Source organism: Pinus tabuliformis, chromosome 4_2, assembly GCF_031772625.1.
Source record: "Pinus tabuliformis cultivar Carrire ecotype Pingquan chromosome 4_2, CPIR1, whole genome shotgun sequence".
NCBI classification, from domain to species: Eukaryota; Viridiplantae; Streptophyta; class Pinopsida; order Pinales; family Pinaceae; genus Pinus; species Pinus tabuliformis.
This window is the reverse complement of record NC_142304.1, coordinates 880,311,158-880,327,957: the sequence shown is the minus strand read 5'-3', so window position 1 is coordinate 880,327,957 and position 16,800 is coordinate 880,311,158. Positions and strand designations below refer to the sequence as shown.

General features: G+C 40.2%; 1 protein-coding gene across 3 annotated transcripts in view; it reads right to left on the bottom strand.

The window, feature by feature from the left end:
* Window positions 1–16,800, bottom strand: part of LOC149172507 (calcium-dependent lipid-binding family protein) — a 473,345-nt gene that overhangs the window by 431,488 nt on the left and 25,057 nt on the right. For all 3 annotated transcript variants that reach the window (XM_089424336.1, XM_089424337.1, XM_089424338.1), the window contains 2 exons: window positions 3,268–3,349; window positions 2,639–2,742 (listed from right to left, as the gene is read on the bottom strand). In XM_089424336.1, the coding sequence (XP_089280462.1) occupies window positions 2,639–2,742; window positions 3,268–3,349 (186 nt within the window). The remainder of the gene's footprint in view (window positions 1–2,638; window positions 2,743–3,267; window positions 3,350–16,800) is intronic.

The following is a 16,800-nucleotide window of genomic DNA, read 5'->3' as shown; positions in this document are numbered from 1 at the left end:
CTAATGTGTTGTTCAGCGCCTCCGCAACGATCTCGAGGACACTGTTTAGCCTCCTAAAGCAGGGGGGGTGCGCGGTTAAGCGGAGACCCAAGGTCTCACTATTCTACTATTTGAAATACTCTAGAATTCATCTCATCACTTGTTGCTCCGATCAACAAAATCAACCTGGAATGATGTGATCATCCAAATAGTCCCTGAGTGAGGCAAGGTATGTACGATCTAAGATCTATGTTTGAATATCTCCCTGATGAAGAGGGCTAGCATCTCTGGTCAAGATACCGAAAAAAATGAAGAGAGGAATCCTCTTGAATCTCTATAGAGGCAATGCCACTGCTCTTGGATCTCATAGCATAGCGGGGACCTAAAAATAAGGTGTTGCTCTATCACTGGCTCCTAATTCATTCATAATTATTTGAATTCCAACTACCATAAGATATTCGAGTGAATTAATTCAAGTTAAAGGGAATACTAATCAATTCATTTGTTATACTCTACGATGATTATATCCACACATTTATCGATACCAACATTTGCTACCAAGAGCCTATACATTTCCACTTGCGAGAACAAGGGTTGCAGCAGTAGTTAATAAAGGAAACAAAGAAATCTCGTCACTCCAATCTTGCTATCATTTCCTTGACCACCATTAAAACAAAGATACACTCGAAATTACAAGGGGATCTAGATCTGATTTCCAATTACCAGCAGTGAAGAACCACAATTTCAAATTCATGTCATTGTAACAATGCTGAAGAGAGTCGTCTGCTTCATCATCGTATCAAATAGAAGGATTACAGGTTGTGTTGTTAAAATTAATTTACAACCAACAATATGACATAATCTATTTACAACTAAACATTATGGATTTATACTTTTGTATCACAATTCATTGTTAGACCTTTGTGCAGCAATGATAGTGACATACTTCTAGATTCACCTCACATAGAAGTGTTAGGAACTTTCATCTTGAACATGAAGAAGACTTTTAGCATTTTTCTATAAGAAGAAAAGGATAACATTACAAGACACTACATCAGAACCTGATTCCTTAAAGATATCTCAAGTAATCCTTCAAGAAAATCAAAAGTCAGTGGAAAATATGGAAAAATAAGTTGACAAAATTATCAGAGACAAAAATGGAAAATTTTCTAACTTCAAGGACCACAATGGAAAATTACTTACTGAAATTAAGAAGCTTAAGAAGGATAAGAAGTCATTGGAAAACAAATTACAACTTATCAAGAGGGAAGAGTCAAAATCTTCATATCCTGAGTATCTTTTTACTTAAATTAGTTTGGCGTCTTCTGGAGAAAGGAACAAATACAAATACAGTTAATATCACAACTCAAGAAGATGCCAAACGATAGATATACCAACTGTACTCACTAACAAAAGCTCAGCACTTAATACTGCAACATCAGTGCATGAAGAAAATAAAAGTCCAAAAGCAAATCCAAAAAAAATATTACGAAGACACTTTATTGACATCCTAATCACAAGCACAGGTACGTTAACCAGTCAATGTATCAACAATTAACCTACTTTCCAAAGAATATTGATACCAGTATTGTCAAATTTCATGATAATAATTCATCTTGGAAAGCCTATAAATGCAACATTCCACAAAGGCTCGAATTAGGATGGTCAGATCATGTTACAGTTCTACAATTCTGCTCAGCACTTACAAGTTCGTACTGTCTCGTATCATCAACCATGACAACATCAATAAAACAAAGAATCAGGTGAAGATATTACAAGTAAAATATGTAAAGCGTTTTCATCAATGTGCTTTCAGGACAAAGCATTTCTATGGGGAAGACAATGTTATCAGCATAAATATATATCGCATAATGTAAATAATAAATTATAATTAATGAAGGAACATAAGAAAGGTCATGTCCCAACTAAAACACAACTCCTAATGGAAGGGCGAGGGGAATGAACATGGTACTGGCTCGCTGTCTGAGTCCTCTAGAACATCTTACAATGGGTGAAAAAACTCATGACCTATTAGGGAGTGCAAAGAAAATTATTTCAGTTTTCTCCATAAAGGAGATGACAGTAGACATTCTAAGCAGATCTCTGCATTTTGAGGGCCAGCCAAACACGGACAAGGAAATGATGGTAGGTCTAAATATTAGGATGAAGCAGTTGAAACTTGAAGTTCAAAGTCTCAATTTGACAATTAGGAAGCTCATTGCAATGCAGATGTCGAACCATGCAGATGGAGGTCATTGCAATGACCATATCAATCTTAATTACAGTGAGGCTGCCTAGAGGAGCAGAACATCTTCAAACTTCAAAAACTTCCATTAAAACTTTGGATGTTGAACAGGTCCAGGAACAGTACATCACAACTACGAATGTTTCCAATCAACTTTTTCAACCGCATTGCTTCATTTCCCTTCGGTATGATTTTTCTCGTGAATATCAGAAACAACACAAGTAGATAAAACTTCCAACTCTCTAACCTGATCTCATGATAACAAAATAAAATTTGTCCAGAAAAGCAGATGGCAAATATTGCATAGCCCTTAGGTTTACCAGAACTTGCTAGAGACTGGCATGTAGAAGTATAATAAAACTAAAATACTATGTATTACCAAACCACTTGTCCTTTAGCTGGGGAAGTCAATACCTTAAGTGTCACAGAACCCAGGAAGCCAGCTTTGACTCTAATGGGCAACTTCAAAGCATTCAGTGCTTCAGCCTTTAAACGCAAGTCTCTTAAAACCACGTCACCTGCAACAGTGTTAAACAGAACTCTAAGAAAAAGTCAATCCCACAGCCTGCATTCCAAGCCAACAAAAGTAACATTGGTATGCTCCAATACAACCTGCTATGAATACCAATAAGTCAAGACTAAAGCATTCCATGCATGCATAGATACTAATTTACAAAAAAACTAGCCAAACAGCTATCATTTTAACTGTTATATAACTTTATGTGTACCAATAATAGAAGAAATTTGTGAAGTTTATAAAGGACATTTTATTTCAGTGTTCAAAAAAATTAATCAAATAAATTATAAAGCGACATGAAAATAGACTCCCAATGAATTTTACTAGGTAATGATGCGATGAAACCCATGTGCTCAAAACTGGAAATATGAACATTAAGAGCTGCCTTACAGACATTCTCAGAAGTGTCTTGGAAGACACCAAATGGAACTCATAGATTGAAAAACAACAAGCTGTCTCTCCTCGGATATCAAAGGTTAGGTTATTAATCAACAAGTTCAAAAATGAAAATCATCCATTTCAATACCTTTCCAGACACTGATCTTTAGAGCCTCGGTGGAGAGACCATGCACATATTCTCCCAGATATCTACGAAGCAAATGCAAAACCTGCAACCAAAGTTGTCATAAATAAGCTCAAGTATCATAACATTGCCAAGCTGAGCTTTTGAAAAAAATTGATCATATTGTCTTAACAGTAAACTCTACAAGTATGACATATCTACACATCATATAAAACAAAACTATGTGATATATACTAAGGCATGACAACAAGCTTTCCTTTGTGAGATGTTTATTTATTTGAAGTTTTTCAATTTCAAGTGATGTGTCAGATCAAGAAGACAGCTAATGCACTCTATGTTATTTTTTGCTGTTAGAAACAACCAACTACCTTGATTAATACAATTACTTTTTTTCTTCAAATCGTGCCTAACAAGATAAGGGCACTGATATGGTTCACACTTTGCACAGTCACTGACTTTCTCCAACCAATCACCGTGATTAATACAATTACTTTCTTGAAGTCATGCCTAAAACAAGATAAGGTCTTTAATATGGTTCACACTTTTGACAGTTCACTTTGAGAGAACACTTGAAAGCTCTGGAACTCTTTTCTCAAGAGGCTGGAACGCAACACCAGCAAGACCAAAGTCGTGATTTTTTCTTTGAAAAGAAAAAAGCAGCAGGTTACCTTTTTCTTTGAGGGTAGCCCCTTGGAGGTTGTAGATGAGTACAACTACCAAGGAATTGATTTCCACTATTGGCTCAGCTGGGAGACATGCAGATCAAAGAGAATCCAAGAAGGGTGGAAAGCTTCATACCTTCTCCAGAATAGGTGCAGACAAGCAGAACTGTGGGATTGGAAGACTAAGAAAACCCCCATTGGATTATTAGTGGTGCCAGTTATCCTCTATGGTAGTGAGATATGGAGGAGCAGCATGTCAAACCACAAATGGCAATAAATAGAAAGAATTCAAAAACATCTAATCACTAGTAGTCTCAAAGTCAAATCAATGGTCCAATATGATATCTTTTTAGCTGAGGCTGGTATGTTTCCAATTGAGGCTTCAGTGATCATTCATTTGTTAAGTTACCTAAAAAATGTTGAAAATATGGATAAGCACCACTGGCCCAAAATGGTTGTTGAAGAAGAGCTAAATCGTCGGAAAAAGACATGGATGAAACAAAATAGAAAGTGGTTGGGCAAATGGGACATAAATATGCATGACTGTCCTCACACTAAGGAGGAGATAAAAAAGTGGGTGTTAGAAAAATTCAAGACTGCCATGTGGACAAAACAGGTAGGCAGGAAAAAAGCATATTATGTCAAAGAATTTAACCCCACATGGAAGCATGATGATAAAGAGTATTTGAGATCTTCAACCAAGGGAAAGGCTAAAATTTTAATTGCGCAACTGAGGACTAGCTCCCATCATCTGAGATGTGAAACTGGTAGATGGATGGTCCCCAAAGAAGATTGGGAAGAAAGAACTTGCATTTTTTGCAGCAGAGGGGAAAAGAATCTGAATATGGATTAAGTCGTTATTTGTTGGTCCCTTAGACTGCAAGGTCTTGTGGACGGGATTAAATGCATCCATTCATTCATTCATTCCTTTTTTGTGGAGAAATACTTATAGAATCTCTTTGGCCAAGCTGCCACACTATGAGGAGTGTAACATGCTATCAAAGTCGAACACAATAATCAATTCAAAATAATTTCCCATTTAAATTTCATCTAGCATGACAATCAATGGGCCAAGACTAGGTCATCCATCGTAATGTTTTAATCTCATCCTTGTACCCCTATGGCCATAGCAAAGAGTTTATTAAAATAATAAAATTTAACCCCAATTCAAAGATATTCAATATCTACCAAATGTGGAAAATGGAGGCCACAACTAAACTCAATTCGTGCAATTTTTCCTTTTGTGTCGTGAAAATCCTTGCACACAATGCACTACAGCACTTCATGACTCTCCCACTAGTTTGTCCCAAGAAAACATAGAAATCTACATATATGGCTTTTATTGCAAATTCAGAAATTTCACCTCACTAAGGGTTTCCTAGATCTAATCCCTAAGGGCTTTCAGCGTTAGGGCTGCTCTGAAATATTTAATTACAGCGGCAAAAATTTCAATTCACTTCAGTCCAAATGGATATTGCAAACCCTTTACTAAATCTACAAAAATAAAAAATATAATGCAAGCACAAAGTTGTATACATGCTTAGAAATATGGATATGGTATATTGGAGTCAATCTTCACTCCACAATAGCTCCACTAATGGCAATAAAACCACCAGATTTCTTTTTGTTTGCTCAATAGAAAATGGTAACAAAATTTTGAAACCACCAGATATGCTCAATCCCCTCTCTTTTACACTAAGTTGCAAGATACAGGAAAATGGGTACGAGTTTTTGAAACAGTACCGGTACGAAACATGACCCCCACTTGACCTTTTTGCCTCCTTTTCTCCAAGATCGAACTTGTAGATGGATGCCCTAGATCAGTAGCAGAAACCCTGTGTTATAGACATTTTTGTGCCTTATAGCATGAAGCATGAAATGTCAATAATCTGAGGGATCCAAAGTCCCTAAACATGTTGTTCCTACCCCTAGAGGAACAAGGTCAGCAAACCACAGCACTGAATATCAGTTCTCCACCTGAAAACACTCAAAAACAAGCTAATTCTGGATCATGTCAACTGCTCCACTGAGCATCTGCGCTGAATGTCAAGTGCTCCACTGTGTACCTGCGCTGAATGTCAACTGCAAAGAAGGCTACCTGCGCTGGGCGAGTTTGGCCAAGTGGCACAGTCATTCCTCAAGGTGTCAATGCCCAGGAAGCTTCCAAAATGACACTTGGATCAGAGAATTCGACTGGTGATGAGTAAGAGGGTCTAGATCTCCAAGTGGAAGCAAGAACCTCCAAGTGGACTCTAGAACTGAAGAATAACTGAAGTGGGAGAGGACACTAGTCAGCTTCATGCCAGCCTCAAGCTGACTCATCCTTTCTCCAAAACTCCTATATATAGAGCTCTCTCATGAGGTCTAGGGAGGCTGGAATCTTGTGAATGTAAGGAAGTGCTGTTGGTTTGAATATAGAACTATTGGGTGATTTGCTTTGAAGGAGGTGAAGAGGAGATTTCTTTCTGCTGGGAGGTGATGCTGGATTGGGCCTCTTATGGTTGTATCACTTCCTGAACTTTACTTCTTCCATTAATAAAGCATTTGAGGTTCTTCTATATGCATGTGTCTCAATGGTGTATTGTTATACTTGTATATTTGATTTATTCTAATCCTTGAATCAATTATGAATGTATGCTTCTTGTAGTTTCCCTCTCTTGCCATCTTGCAGGATCTTGGTGTAGCTGGGCCAGTGAAAGAGCAAGGAGCTGGGAGCAAGCAGCAAGGAGAGAAGATTGGATCAATCATTAGCGGAAGACATCGGTTAGTGGATCTCTTTCTCCCCTCTCTTACATCTCATAAAGAAGTAATCTTGAATAGCTTTGCTTTGATTGTTGTTGAGGTACTATCACCCTTAGAGTGAGATAGGGTCATTCCGTATTGGATACTTTTCCCAACAACAAATTGGCGACTCCACTGGGGATCGTATCTTGTTGGTTGTTTATGTTTTTGCTATTCATTTCATAAACACAGGGAGTACCGAATCGAACTGCATTTGGATCTTTCAAGTGCAAAGTAGAGGGCAGCTACTCTAGCCCAGTTTCTGGGCATGTTTATGATTTGAAGAGCTGATCCACAAGGACTCTGAACAGCTCTTAGTGATAGCTTTTCATCCTCCTTTTCATCCCTTAGTGTGTACTTGATTGATAGCTTCTGATTTGGCCAAAAACTGTGAATTTTTGAGCAATCTGTGACCCGGAAACTGAGAAAAACGAAAGTTTATCTCTTCAGTGCAGGCACTGTGAAGGCAGTCTGCATTTCAGCGCAAATCCCGAAGGGGCTACCTGCGCTGAATGTCAAACTGACAGTGTACCACCTGCGCTGAACCAGTTTTGCCTTGTGCTACTGGGGTTCCTTGCTGTTTATTGCCCTGTTTTCACCCTTGTTTTTGCAGCCTGTTATCAGTCAATGTACCTATCTGAAACCAACTTTCCTTGCCACTATTCCGCCTCGGTTGTATAAAGAAACTGTGTTTGTTCTTTGTGTATTTCTTATATCATTTGCAGTTTCCCATAACGAAAGTGAACTAGTCTTGTTGTGGCCTCTTAGATCTAGACCTGTGATAAAGTGTCGTTTTGATCTTAAGAGTTAGTTGTTTGCTGTTCATAGCTGATTGAGCTTTTGCTTTCGTCATATGGTTTGAATTTATATATTTCTAGTGTCGAAACAAGTAAATCTTAAAGTGTCTTTTGATTTTGGACAAGCTTGTTTGCTTTCACTTGAAATTGAATTCAAAGTTATACAACAGCTTTCTTTTTGTATTACATCAACATTAAGAAAGAGAAAAGAAATACCTGCATTGTGCATGTGCATTTCGACAGTTTGCATGTTGATTTAGGAAAAAGTGCATTAGTGTGTGCTCTATGATCTGTGTGAAAAGATGATGTCTTTCTTTTCCCTCAGTAGTTAAGATTTTCATAAGTCGAAAAGATTGAAAAAGCTTGCTTCTCATCTTAGACTGCGTTTAGGAATTTGTATCAAACATCTCGTGGTGAACCTTGAAAGGCAAACTTTAAAAAGATCAACTTAAAATATACTGAATGAACCTAACAACGCTTTGAAACATAACGCAAACACATAGAGGTCTAAGCTAGAGACGTGTTCCGGCGTCGTTAAACGTAGTGACTGTCGATCTCGAAGAAGGTGGGTGATTCCTCCTGAGAGTCGGTGGCACTAATACGGACTTGTGCTCCCACGTACCGTCGCGTATATATTGGGAGACCCCTATAGGCATATATCTTTTATCCTTAGGAAGCCGTGTCGCCCGCCCTACTGATCGCAATGCAGTGAACACAGCATTCACGAAGATCAACCACTCGTACCGTAAAACGTATTCTGTGGTTTTGCGAAAAGTTTGGCACACCCTCTGCCTAGAACTCCAGAGTAGTTTCTTTTGGCCTTTTTCAAACTCTATAACTGAAAAAGTCCATCCGAGCATTTGTCACTTCGGGCTCGTTAAAACATCGAAGGAGACTAGAGTCATCTTTAGCTTTTTCTCGACTCTTTAAAAGTGAAAAAGCAAGTTGTGTCTAAGCGTCGTTAAAATTTATTTTAAACATTATAATCATCACCATTCTCTCGTTGATCTTCGAAGTTAGTCTTTTGGCATCGTAAGTTCTTGTAGAATCGCTAAGAAATCTTTTGGATAGACTAGATATGTCTGAACAACCGTCGACATCTAGGACTGTGTCGTCCGACACAGCAGCAGCAGAGCCTCCTGCTGCTACTCCAACGATGTTCGCTGGTATACCATCTGTCCCGGCAAATTGTCAACAACAAGCCGGAGTCCAATCAGGGACAACGACATGGTTAGTTCCTATTTCTTCATCCGGATTATCATCTGGTATTTCTTATGTTGAAACTCAACAAATTGATCCAATGTGTCTTCAAAGGCCAATTTACCCTTTAAGTACTGGATTTCCACCATATGGAGGGCAGTATGCTCTTTCATTGTTCCCTCCCAGAGAACAACCATATGGGAGTTTACAACAAAGTTCAGGTCAAACTGGAATTACATCCAGCGGTTGGGTACCAATACTGCCTCAACAACCAGGGGTTGTATATTCAATGCAACCAGTACACCCTGTGTCGAATATTCCCACCATACCTGCTATAGTGAATGTGTCGCAAGTACAAGTTCCACCTGTTGTATTTCAACCCCAAGTTTCTCAGGTTGCAATACAACAACCTCTTGTCTCAACGACTCAATCACAATCTCAGGGTAGTGCCTCCTTATCTGGAGCGACTCAGGCTCAAACAAGTACTGTGACTCCTCATCCTGGTCAATCATCTAGTATTGGTCAACAGCAAATGGTCCAACAACCAGAGCTGATTCAATCTCAACAACCGCCATTCCAGCAATCGTATCAAGGACCTGAGCAACAAGTCTTTGTAAGTAATGGGCAACCATACTATAATGGTTATGCCCATCAACCTAGTCAAAGTTGCCAACATTATGCTGGTTTGCAAAGACCCATTGCTCAGGCGATCCCATCTTATCCTGGGTATGCTTCGCCTAACCTGAATGAACAGTTGCCCTTTGTAGCAACTCTAGAATTACCGGATCTAAACCGGCTGACGAATGATCCAATTGCTTATGCCCCTTGGTGGCCAGCGATTCCACATAAACTTCCGTCAGATATTCCTAAATTTAATGGAAATCCGGGTGAAGACCCGTCGAATCATGTGATGACATTCCATCTATGGTGTTCATCGAACACCCTGAATGATGATTCGATAAGACTTCGCCTCTCTCAGAGGACGTTAACGGGTCCAGCGGCAAAATGGTACATTGAATTGCCTAGAGCTTCGTTCGACAACTTCAGTACCTTAGCCACAACCTTTTTAACCCATTTTCAATTACCAATAAGGTATGAAACGGGAACAGAACTCCTTACCAACTTCAAACAGACGACTGCCACCCACATATCTGATCATATACATGAGTGGCGACGTCGTCGTAGGATGGTAAAAACGTACGTTCCTGATCAGCTATTAGCTGAATGGTTTATCAAGTCATTACTTCCTGCCATCACGGAAGATGTGGCAAAGGGGGGAGTCGTAACGGAAGAGCAGGTTATCGCTCGTGCGCAATATTTGGACTTGGTCTATACTCAGTCCGGCACGCTCTACGACAAAATACCTGACGCCCCTAGACCGGAATTCTCAATTCCTCCTCCTCCTAAATCAAACAATGACTATCACGCCGGCGATGGCGTGATTAGAAAACACAAAATTTCTAGTCAAAATGCAAATGAAGAACTTCTTGCCTCATAAGTAAATGCCATGTCGACTGACAAGGGCAAACAACTGAAGCAACCAGGGGGCAAGAAGAAAAAGAAAGAGAGAAAAAGGAAACCCCCGGCAGGGTGTCATATATGCGATGAGGATCATTGGACGAAAGATTGTCCACATATAGCTGAAGTTAAGAAACTCTTTAAGAGTTCAAAAACCCCAGCAGTATTGACTGATCCGTTTCCCAACCCAGGTCAAAATCTGGTTGCTAATCAAAATGCTTCCCGATCCCAAGTGCTTATGTTGTCTGTCTCGAAGCAGCAAAATGATGCTTTGACAAGGAATAAAGATTACGGGAATCCAAAGCTGTCGAACAACAAGGTTAATGAACGACCTAGTAGTTCAACAACAACTTTGACCAAAGTTGTGCCACCCATCATTCCTGAGCCAATGATAAAGTCGCAAAAGGGAGCAGTACACAAATCGACATTTAATCCTTGTGCGAAAATAGCACAGATAGAGGACCTAGCCCAATCGCCGTCCGTTATGTCGACACTTGAGGTACCGCAAAATTGCTTCTCCCAAGAGCAAGCTTTATTATCAGCAATAGGTGGAATTGACCCAATGGATTCCAATCTTGTGGCCTTTGATCATAAAGGATATGACCCTCAGTTACCAGCTCAACTAGCTTTCCTTATTCAAGTGAAAGCCCTCAACAAAACTGTTCATCGAACAATTATTGATGAGGGGGCATCTACATGTCTTATGTCGATGAATTGCTGGAAAAATTTAGGCTCACCACCCTTGTCGAAATCATCAACTACGTTAAAAGCATTTGATGGACGATCATACACTCCATACGGGATTTTAAGTAACTTGCAAGTTGAATTGGGGGGCAAAACAGTAGGAATTGATGTTGAAGTAATTGATGGAAACCTCGATTACAACATCCTACTGGGAAGGCCCTGGATATATGCCATGGCCGCAGTTGTGTCGACCTACTTCAGGAAGATTGCATTTCCCTTTCAAGGAAGAATTACAGTCGTCGACCAACAAACTTTCCTCCCCGATAGTTCACAAGTTACGGGAAGCATTCCAATGATCCATGGAAGCGATCATTCGCTTCAAAATATTGGGGTAGGCCTTCTAAAAGACCCTGCCTTAATGGGTACTTTCGCCCTACCGGCTCCAAGTAATCTGGCGGGAGTGGCCACGGTGGAAACCTACAAAATGAAATCTTTTGTATCTAATAGATTCGGAAGATTCCTAAATATTTTGTCAGCGTGGATCATCGCCCTAATAGAAATACTGTAAATACAGTGGGCTCCGAGGACGGTTCTTATCTCGTGTCAACCTCGTTAAAAAATGAAACAAGGAGTCATGAGGATAGTTCTTTTACCGTGTCAACCTCATTAAAAAATGAAACAAACCCCCTTTCCAAATCTCAAAGGTAAACCTTCATTCCAACCACCGAGTTGAATGCAATGAAGCTTGGGGGGCATGCACCTCGATTTGCGTTATTATGCTGGGGGCATGCAAACTTATCATCGAGCAGTTTTAGCACATAGTTCATGCTCGTTAAAAAATAAACATAAGAATCGAGCAGTTTTACCGCGGAATTTATGCTCGTTAAAAAATAGAAAAGCGAGATCCGAGCAGTTTTAGCACATAGTTCATGCTCGTTAAAAATAAACATAAGATTGAGCAGTGTTTTGGCGCATTCAAGCTCGTTAAAAAATGAACCCATACCGGTAAATAACCATTGAGTATGTAACCTTATCAGCCATAAAAAGCCTTGGTCGTGTTTGCACCTGCCACCTCCACTTTCATTTGGCCGATCGTTCACCTCCATATGATTGTTCACCCATTTTGAGGAACAGCTGCGAAGAGTGATTTCACCTAGCCATCCTTGTGACAATGCCGTGATTTGAAAATTCCAACCTGTACCTGGAATCTGCTGCTATCCCTGTTTATCACTCGTTCCTCAAAAGACGAGTCTTCTTTGAGCTCTTTTCAACTGACTCGTAAAATATGAAAAGATTGCCGAGTTTTGGCCTTCCAGCTCGTTAAAAGGACCGGAAGAGCCATCCCTCCTCTAGATTTTAATCTTTTTGGACCTGAGGGATTATTGCACAAAAAGGTCGAGCGCTTGTTTTATTCGGCTCGTTAAAGTTATCGAAAACTCATCCCTTCTGTATTGTTTTATACTTTTTCGGACTTAAGGGATTAGATGACGAAAAAGGAATTTTGGAGTTAACTTTCTGTACCTTTTCAGACTCTCTAAAAATGAAAAGGACCGAGTTTTCCTTGTCGTTAGACTCGTTAAAATGATTAAATAGCGACAAACTTGTCTTTAGACGAGAACGAGTTTCCCTATCGCTAAGCTCGTTAAAACATATAGCGATGGGCTTGCCCGAAGGGCAGGTTATAGAACAAGCATATGTTATCCTCCTCAAGCTTGACAAAAATAAAGAGGTACTGGTCAGAAATGACTGGGGAAAAATTGGGAGAACCTCAAAGCTTTAATGGTAGCAAGTCGCTCTTGAACATGACACTTTTCCTCCGTATCACATCGGGTTGGGTTGTTTCATTCACCGGTCTCATCACCATGGTCTTCGCCAAACCATCCACATTTGGGGTAATGCTACCGATCCATCGCATCAGTGTCGTTATATGTTCAAGAGATGTTGTTCAGAAAGAGTCAACCGTGTCCCATCCACTGCCATACATTATCCTTCATCCACCCATGATCCCCACCCTGAATCATATGTCACAGATTGTTTTCACCTCCACTAAAATCATTAGCTCCGTTCCGTGTCACTGATGTGGGATTCATTAAGGCCCTCCTTTGACGGATCGCTTCTTGTCGACTTCAGCTCATTATCCAAGAAGTTGATCTAGGAACACCCCCCTCAGTACTTTGAAGCTTGCATGCCTCAATGGCAAGTTTCTCACTTCCGGCGACAGGTATACATCAATGACCTTCGACCAGAAGATTTTGCGTGGTGTTCGACGCCAGGTCCTTTATTCACACCACGTGAATTGTACTGCAGTACCTTGAGGGTCATTATCATTATCGGTGATTCCTCTCGCGCTTGTTAACGGTTTACATCATTGACCGGTAATCAAGCGATGTCTTTCCATGTTCGACTTCAGCGCAATTCTCACATGGATCAACTTGTACTTAGAGTGAAGATCGAACGAGTTTGAAGACCCCGGATCTAGTTTCATCCATCCGGGCTGCGATATATATTCAGGAAATATAAAGACATTTGATGTGTACATCATTGCAGCAGATGATCATCCTACTCAAAGGATGATAATTTCAGCAGAGAATTATCAGTCTACCATCAGACGGTCGTCTGTTCTATGTACCAAAATGAATTTATAAAGCTGAGCATGGGAATGCCCGCCTCAGCTAGATCATGAAAGCAGAATGAAAAATAATGTATTGTATTGTATTTTATTACAGGTCACTTCTCAGCGATTGAATGAACTTCGGATCCTCCTGATAAAGCATTTCACCCGATAAACGACCTCATACTTTAGGGGGCAACTGTTATAGACATTTTTGTGCCTTATAGCATGAAGCATGAAATGTCAATAATCTGAGGGATCCAAAGTCCCTAAACATGTTGTTCCTACCCCTAGAGGAACAAGGTCAGCAAACCACAGCACTGAATATTAGTTCTCCACCTGAAAACACTCAAAAACAAGCTAATTCTGGATCATGTCAACTGCTCCACTGAGCATCTGCGCTGAATGTCAAGTGCTCCACTGTGTACCTGCGCTGAATGTCAACTGCAAAGAAGGCTACCTGCGCTGGGCGAGTTTGGCCAAGTGGCACAGTCATTCCTCAAGGTGTCAATGCCCAGGAAGCTTCCAAAATGACACTTGGATCAGAGAATTCGACTGGTGATGAGTAAGAGGGTCTAGATCTCCAAGTGGAAGCAAGAACCTCCAAGTGGACTCTAGAACTGAAGAATAACTGAAGTGGGAGAGGACACTAGTCAGCTTCATGTCAGCCTCAAGCTGACTCATCCTTTCTCCAAAACTCCTATATATAGAGCTCTCTCATGAGGTCTAGGGAGGCTGGAATCTTGTGAATGTAAGGAAGTGCTGTTGGTTTGAATATAGAACTATTGGGTGATTTGCTTTGAAGGGGTTGAAGAGGAGATTTCTTTCTGCTGGGAGGTGATGCTGGATTGGGCCTCTTATGGTTGTATCACTTCCTGAACTTTACTTCTTCCATTAATAAAGCATTTGAGGTTCTTCTATATGCATGTGTCTCAATGGTGTATTGTTATACTTGTATATTTGATTTATTCTAATCCTTGAATCAATTATGAATGTATGCTTCTTGTAGTTTCCCTCTCTTGCCATCTTGCAGGATCTTGGTGTAGCTGGGCCAGTGAAAGAGCAAGGAGCTGGGAGCAAGCAGCAAGGAGAGAAGATTGGATCAATCATTAGCGGAAGACATCGGTTAGTGGATCTCTTTCTCCCCGCTCTTACATCTCATAAAGAAGTAATCTTGAATAGCTTTGCTTTGATTGTTGCTGAGGTACTATCACCCTTAGAGTGGGATAGGGTCATTCCGTATTGGATACTTTTCCCAACAACACCCTGGTCCTCTTTAGCACGTGTGAGAGAAAGATAGCCCAAACATAAAACTCCTTCGTCCTTCTTCTCCTTTGTTGCCTCCTCCTTCACTAGAATGAGTGGTGAGTGTGTGTGCTTCAAGGAGGACGAGTCCTCTTCTATATATATGCTTCTTCAAGGGTCGGTGTGGCTCTTCCTTTAGGCCGACTTGGTCTTGGAGGGTATTTCGACACTTCTAAAAACAAAAATAATTTTCTTTACAAATTACAATGTGCCCAATGGGATCTTCAACTTATGACAATGACTCTTTTGACTTCTTAACCTGAGACAAACCCTAGAAGCACGCAATGGGTGCTTGACCTATAAAATAAAAGACCTTGAGCATGAAACCCGTGCTCCAAAAATAATTATAATAATTTTATTTCATTTCATAATTTACAAGAATCAAAAATACATTTCATACTTATGAAGACCGAACCTAGTTACACATTTTTCAACACTCCCTCTTAACTAGGGAGGTATTCATAAGAGGTACATAGACATTCTCAATTTAAAGAGATCTCATAAGAAAAGTCGAATTGGTAACCCATCTATCTAGCATCATATCAACCAGCATTGTCACATAGCAAGGCCTTCACTAACAGCTCTATCTCTCCACGAGACCAAAGCACAATGCTGGTGAGACCAATGATTTATAGACACAATCATCATTGTCTCTCAAGGTACATACTCCACTCGAGTGTTCACCGAGTATGACCTTCTTTGGACTATTCTTGTCTTGGATAGCTAGTCCTCAAAGAATATCGGTCCATGACTACCCTTATCTTGGATGCCCTACCTCATCCTGAAAGAGTATTGGATGCCAGATGGTTACCCAATCCTCCATTCTATCTTCCCAAGTGAAGATAGGAATGACGTGCCTATCTCTCCCTCTCAACTAGGGAGGATATATCAACCAAGCCAAGCTTGTCTCTCAAGCACAAAAGCTTCTGATTAGGAAAAGATTTCGTCAATATGTCAACTACCTGCTCATCAGTGGAGATATATTGTAGCTGCAACACACCATTTTGTACTAGCTCGCGAATATAGTGATACTTGTTGTTTATATGCTTTGTCTTTCCATGGAATATTGGGTCCTCAAACAAATGTATACAATCAGTGTGGTCACAATGTATCACTGTAGGGTTCATTGGTCCTTCGAATAGATTGGATAGTAGCTTCCTTAACCAGACCGCTTCTCGACTTACTTCACAAGCCGCAACATACTCAGCGTTAGCACTACTCAAAGCAACTATGTCCTGCTTTCTGCTCATCCATGAGATCATAGAGGATCCCAAACTGAAATATCCTCTTGTAGTGCTTCTTCCATCTTGCTCGCTACCTCCCTAGTCAGAATTTGTATAGCCAATCAAGTTGACACCATTCCTCCTATCATATTTCAGGCAGTAGTGGATAGTTCCTCGCAAATATCTCAGTATATGTTTTGTTGTTATCTAATGATCATGCTTTGGCTCCACTTGGAATTGACAGAGAATGTTTACTGCAAAACATATGTTTGGTCGAGTGTTCACCAAATACATCAATGAGCCAATCAGTTGTCTATACCTAGAAGGATCCACAGGGCTTGATTTGGAACTCCTTAGTCTCTTCAAGTTTGTGATTATTGGTGTGGTCATAGGTTTGCAATCCATCATGTCAAACCTCTTCAACATCTTGATCACGTACTTTCCTTGACCCAAATAAACTTCATCAGGTCCTTGCCAGACTTCTAGTCCCAAATAGTAATGCATCAGCCCTAGATCCTTCATGTCAAATTTTGTTGCTAGTTGCTTCTTACATTCTTCAATTCGACCTTCTACACCTGTCAAGAGAAGATCATCTACATACAAAAGAATGATTACAAGTTCTCCATCTAGAACCTTGATATAAAGGTTCAAATCAACAAAACTTTTTGTGAAGCCTATTCTTTGTAGATATGCATCCATTCTAGCATACCATGCCCTTGGTGCTTGCTTGAGGCCATATAATACTTTCCTCAATC